This window comes from Hyla sarda, chromosome 1 (assembly GCF_029499605.1).
Source record: "Hyla sarda isolate aHylSar1 chromosome 1, aHylSar1.hap1, whole genome shotgun sequence".
NCBI lineage: Eukaryota > Metazoa > Chordata > Amphibia > Anura > Hylidae > Hyla > Hyla sarda.
Window position 1 is genome coordinate 157,827,330 of NC_079189.1, and position 6,000 is coordinate 157,833,329.

The 6,000-nt window shown below is 41.8% G+C and overlaps 1 protein-coding gene across 9 annotated transcripts in view; it reads left to right on the forward strand.

Annotated features, from left to right (window-relative positions):
• Positions 1 to 5,384, forward strand: part of ELF2 (E74 like ETS transcription factor 2) — a 100,635-nt gene extending 95,251 nt beyond the window's left edge. For 4 of the 9 annotated variants that reach the window (XM_056563220.1, XM_056563213.1, XM_056563228.1 and 1 more), the window contains one exon: positions 3,428 to 5,383. In XM_056563220.1, coding sequence (XP_056419195.1) covers positions 3,428 to 4,052 — 625 coding nt within the window. In that variant the 3' untranslated portion in view covers positions 4,053 to 5,383. Of the gene's footprint in view, positions 1 to 3,427 lie in introns of all 9 variants that reach the window. The other 5 variants (XM_056563233.1, XM_056563238.1, XM_056563247.1 and 2 more) reach the window with 2 other exon arrangements.
• Positions 5,385 to 6,000: the final 616 nt, after the last annotated feature.

Here is a 6,000-nt window from a genome sequence, read left to right on the forward strand (position 1 = left end):
AAAACCTCTGGAGGTCCGCAGGTTGAAGACCACTGCGGGTGGGGGAGTTCACTCGAGTATAAGCCGAGGGGGGTGTTTTCAGCACGAAAAATCGTGCTGAAAAACTCGGCTTATACTCGAGTATATACGGTAATCATTTGACTAAAATGGTCACTTAACTTTTTAACATCCATACTATGCCTTATTAAAGGAAAGTGCACATATCAGGCTCCTTTCAATCTCCCCATTCCCTCATAAACTGATAATTTACTGAGTACATAGGGCAGATTTTCTGCTGTTTTACCTGTGTTGGATTTTCCACAGCAGACCCTACTGAAGTCAACAAAATATGCTGCAGATTTGATTGACTTCAATTGGCTCTGCTGTGGATTTTCAGTTCCGCTGCCGAAAATCTGCTGCAGTGAACCTGCCCCGGTTCACACGCGCAGCAGGAAACACTGCTGTCTCGCAAGTAAATCTGCCTGTGTGACACGACCCTTAACCCCTCAAAGGAGAACTCCAGACCATAAAAATTGTCCCCCATTGTGCCGGCAGTAAAAAAAATTAAGATGTAGATACCTTCCTCCGCTCCCCCCGGGGCCTCCGGTAACCGCCTCCGGTCTCCACCGCAATCCACTTCCTGGTTGCCGGTGGTTGGATGAATCCGCCAATCACCAGCCGCAGTGCAGTCCGACTTGGCTGGCGATAGGCTGAGCGGCAGTGTGACGTTTTCGGCCCTGGCCGCAGGTGCCGGTGTAGTGAAGAATTTTGAGTCCTGAAGAGTTTTCACACTGCCGCTCAGCCTATCGCCGGCCGAGTCGGACTGCGCTGCGGCTGGTGATTGGCTGATTCATCCGACCACTGGCAACCAGGAAGAGGATTGTGGCAGAGACCAGAGCCAGTTACCGGAGGCACCGGGGGAGCGGAGGAAGGTATGTACATCTTTATTTTTTTACTGCCGGCAGTATGGGGGACAATTTTTATGGTCTGGAGTTCTCCTTTAACGAGGCAGGACGTAAATGTATGTCCTGGTGGGCTGGTGCTTAGCGCACCAGGAAGTACATTTACGTCCTATGCATAACCGCGAGCATCGGAGCGATGCTTGTGGCATGCGCGGTAGGTCCCGGCTGCTGATTGAGAACAGCCAGGGACCCGCCGGTAATGGTGGACATCCGCAATCGTGCAGGTGTCCGCCATTAACCCCTCAGATCCCGTGATCAGTACAGATCACAGCATCTGCAGCATCGCGGATACTAAAATGAATGATCGCATAGCCCGCAGCGCTGCTACAGCGTTCCAATCATCCAGCATGGCAGCCGGAGGTCCCCTCACCGGCCTCCGCTGCCTTCCATGGTTCTTCTGCTCTGGTCTGCGATCGAGCAGACCAGAGCAGAAGATGACCGATAATACTGATCAGTGCTATGTCCTATGCATAGCACTGAACAGTATTAGCAATTGAATGATTACTATCAAAGTGTAAAAATAAAAGTAAAAATATTTGAAAAAACCCCTCCCCCAATAAAAAGGTAAATTGTCCCATTTTCCCTATTTCACCCCCAAAAAGTGTAAAAAAAAAAAAAATATTTTTTATATATACATATTTGGTATCCGCATGCGTAAATATGCCAGCTATTAAAATAAAATGTTAATGATACCGTATGGTGAACGGCATGAAAGTAAAAAAAATAAATAAAAAAAAGTCTTTAAGGCCCAAATGGGCTGCGTCCTTATAGGGGTTAAAGGGGTATTCCGGTGGGAAACCTGGTGGCAGAAAGTTAAACAGATTTGTAAATAACTTTTATTAACAAATCTTTACCCTTCCAGTACTTATTAGCAGCTATATAGGAAATTCTTTTTTTATTTAATTTATTTTTTGTCTTGTCCACAGTGCTCTCTGCTGACACCTCTGTCCGTATCGGGAACTGTCCAGAGCAGCATAGGTTTGCTATGGGGATTTTTTCCTGCTCTGGACAGTTCCTGATATGGGCATCAGGTGTCAGCAGAGAGCACTGTGGTCAAAACAAAAAAGAAATTAAAAAATAAACAAATTTCCTCTGTAGCATACAGCTGCTAATAAGTACTGGAAGGACAAATATTTTATAATAGAAGTAATTTACAAATCTGTTTAACTTTCTGGCACCAGTTCATTTAAAAAAAATTTCCACCGGAGTACGCTTACACGTGCAGATTTTCTGTAATAGATTTTATAATTGACTTTCCATTAGAAAATCTGCAGCACAATACGCAAGGTACCCTTAATCTATCTGGAGACAAGTCAGCTCACTGAGGGATTAGTTTACAGCTGCTTAAAAGCCTTGAAAAAGGGCAAAGAGGGAGTGGTGACAGAGACCAGGTTAAACTGTGTGTGGAGGAAGGTGGATGCCAAAAGTATTTACAAATGACACGAAAACTTTAAAGGGGTACTCAGGTGGAAAACTTTTTTTTTTTTTTTTAAATCAACCGGTGCCAGAAAGTTAAACAGATTTGTAAATTACTTCTATTATAAAAATGTTAATCCTTCCAGTACTTATTAGCTTCTGAATACAGAGGAAATTCTTTTCTTTTTGGAACACAGTGGGGGATATTTATCAAAGAATTTAAACTGTTTTTTTCTTGTCTAAATTTGTTGCACAGAAAGTCGCAGTCTAAATATGTGCGACTTTTCTGCGACTTTTGCTCTAGAGGATTTTTAGAACATGATGCATGCAAGTCTATTTTAGATGGAAAAATGCATTGGTGCTGAATTTATCAAAAGCGACTTTTCAACCACAAGTTGCATCGGCTGAAAGTACGCCGAAATGTCAGACCATCCTGGAGCAGGTCTAAATACAGTCTAAAGCATAGATCTCTAAGTCTGTGCACAGAATTTATCAAGAGCCGTGCGACTTTTGATAAATTAGGCGCACAATAGACCGGCCTAACCCTCTATAGTTTGGTCTATATTGATGCGGGACATAGACAGCTTTGATAAATATCCCCCAGTGTTCTCTGCTGACATCATGACCACAGTGCTCCCGACTGACATCTCTGTCCATTTGTTTTCTATCGGGATTTTCTCCTACTCTGGACAGTTCTTAAAATGGACAGAGGTGTCGGCAGAGAGCACTGTGGTCATGATGTCAGCAGAGAACACTGTGTTCCAAAAAGAAAGCCATTTCCTCTGTAGTATTCAGCAGCTAATAAGTACTGGAAGGATTAAGATTTTTTAATAGAAGTAACTTACTTTCTGGCACCAGCTGATTTTATAAAAAAAAAAAAGTTTTCCAGCGGAGTACCCCTTTAATGTTTTTGTACAAAAGTGTATTCCTCGCATCTTAAGTCTATTATCTAATAATCTATTATTTCTAGAACTTTCCATAAAGATTTTCTTTACTCTTTTGTTTGTATACTGTTTTCTAATGCTTTTGAAGAGAGTAATATTTTTACAATTTTAACTATTTCATTACAGGACTGTTCGTGTTGCAATGCAAGTGCCTGTTGTGATGACTTCCCTGGGCCAGAAAATTTCCACTTTGGCCGTCCAGTCCATGAACCCAGGGTCTCCATTGTTGGCCAACACCAGCCCCACAAGTGCATCAGCTCCAAAGGTTGTAATCCAGACAATACCAACTATGATGCAAGCTTCTTCAGAAAGTGACAAATTCACCATGCAACCTGCCAAAATCATAACCATCCCAACCTCTCAGCTCACCCAGTGTCAGCTGCAGACCAAGTCTAACTTAAGCAGTGCTGGGGGCTTGAATCTGATGGGCACTCCGCTGACTGTGAGAGCACTTACTCCTGTATCCATCGCCCATGGGACCCCCGTTATGAGACTAGCAATGCCTGCACAACAGGCCCGGTGCCAGACACCACCACGGGTCATCAGTACCCTTATTAAAGGACCTGAAATGAAATCGGACATAGTGGTGAGCAGGCAGGATGGAGAAATGAAAACATTTCAGCTGGTTAAAGATGAGAAATCGGCAGATGGGGGCAAAACAGTAACTCATGTTGTGGTTGTTAGTGCCCCTGCTGGAATTACCTTGCCAGTGACTGTCAAACAAGAAGGGACGGTGGTCTGTGACAAGTGAGAAACATTCCACCAGCCTGTTGTAAGATTTGAGTCAAACTGACAATAAATAAAATACAGACAATAAACTTATTCTGTGGAAGAAAGGGAGATGGTTCCAGTCCAACGAGACTTTAAAGCAAGTGAGAGACGTGTATATGTGGAGTGTAAAAGAGACCGTTACCGGAAGTGCGTTTCTCCCAGTGGGATGTTGGTTCACATACTGATGGGGATGTTACCTCTAAGATAAAGGAGAAAAAAGGAAACTGAAAGGGACCAAAGCGTTCATTCATTCATATATAGATATATTTTTAGGTTACACTAAATAAGGTGGAACACTAAAATGATGAGTGGCTGTTTGTTCTCCCACAATCCAAAAAGCAAAGTTTAGGTCAAAGTAAAATTGTAAATGATCATGTTTTTTATTTCTTTATACCTACAGTATATATGAGTTGAGTTTTTTTTGTTTGTAATACCAGCAATTTATACCACTGTGTACAAATAGCCCTCACTTAACCGGTGCTATGTGACAACTCTGCTAAACCAGTATGTGACGTGGTGCGTGTAGAAGAGACTCCCTTTAAAGTTTTGTTTGGAAACGCAAATGAGATTTGGGTTAGGAGCAGATTTCATATGGAAGCCTTAGAGACTGATTCAATTTTATTTTTCCTTGGAATAAGCTAACTGCTTGTTTGTGTAAAGCAATCTTTTTATATATAAATATATTATAGAAAATATGGAGAGAGAAAAAAAAAACCTTGTACCTAGCACAGTATTGGCATAGAATTACTTGTAACATATTTTATATTGTAGATTAAAGTTTTGTTTTTTTTTAAATACCTTTAAATGGCTGGAAATGTCTAAAAGCATATTGAGCTGCCAGCCTTTCATTCAGCAAAGGGTTAAACTGTGGGCAAATGGGCCAACTACTGCAACTTGCTTTTGTCACACGGAATCCATGCAAACATTTCAATTCCTGCGATCCATTTGAAAGGTCACCGCACGCATGAGCCCTTTTTTTTTTTTGGAGTGCAAGCATTTTGAAGCCTGCTATTTTTTTAGTTGAAGTTACGATGGGGCAGACTAGGGGGGGTTGGGGGATAAAGTACCAGTGTTCAGAATGAACTACAATAGTTTGTATATTCAACATTTGAAGTATATTCTATTTTGTTGTACTCTTGTTTCAAAGTGTATTCAAGTAGATTTTACTGCAATATAGAAAATGAATTTCATGTCTTGTGTGTTGTCTTCATTTCCCTCCATCTTCCAGATATTACTTTACAGTTCCATATATCTGAATGATCCGGGATTATCAGGCGTTCTGGTTTACTTGTCTTTTGTCTTCAGAATATCTAGGCTAACAACCGGAAATAAAATGTCACTATAACTGTACTTGGATATCGGAGCAGTCTTCCAATGTCTATATTCGTGCTTTTCTCCAGTCATGTGAAAAATATGAAGGGCCATGAGCAAACACGGATCATTTTTTATTTTTTACATTTTTATAAATTCCAAATATGGTCTGTACCTCCCAGGATGTCATGAACTAATGCAGGATATCTGCTGTACAGCTCTGAATTATAGATCACACTTATCACTAGATCTTTCAATGCATTTTAGCTGTATCCTGCCTAAACTATTTTCCCCATAATATCGTATATACTCGAGTATAAGCTGAGGCCCCTAATTTTACCCCAGAAACCCAGGAAAAGTTATTGACTCGACTATAAGCCTAAGGTGGGAAATACATCATCCCCCCCCCCCCATGTCATCATCCAGACCCACGTCATCATCATCGCCTGTCAATCCCTTAATCAGTGGTCTTCAACCTGCGGACCTCCAGATGTTGCAAAACTACAACTCCCAGCATGCTGGGTGTTGTAGTTTTGAAGCCTCTGGAGGTCTGCAGGTTGAAGACCACTGTGGCCTTCGCCATCATCCAGCCCCCCCCATTTGCACTCGCCTCCCCT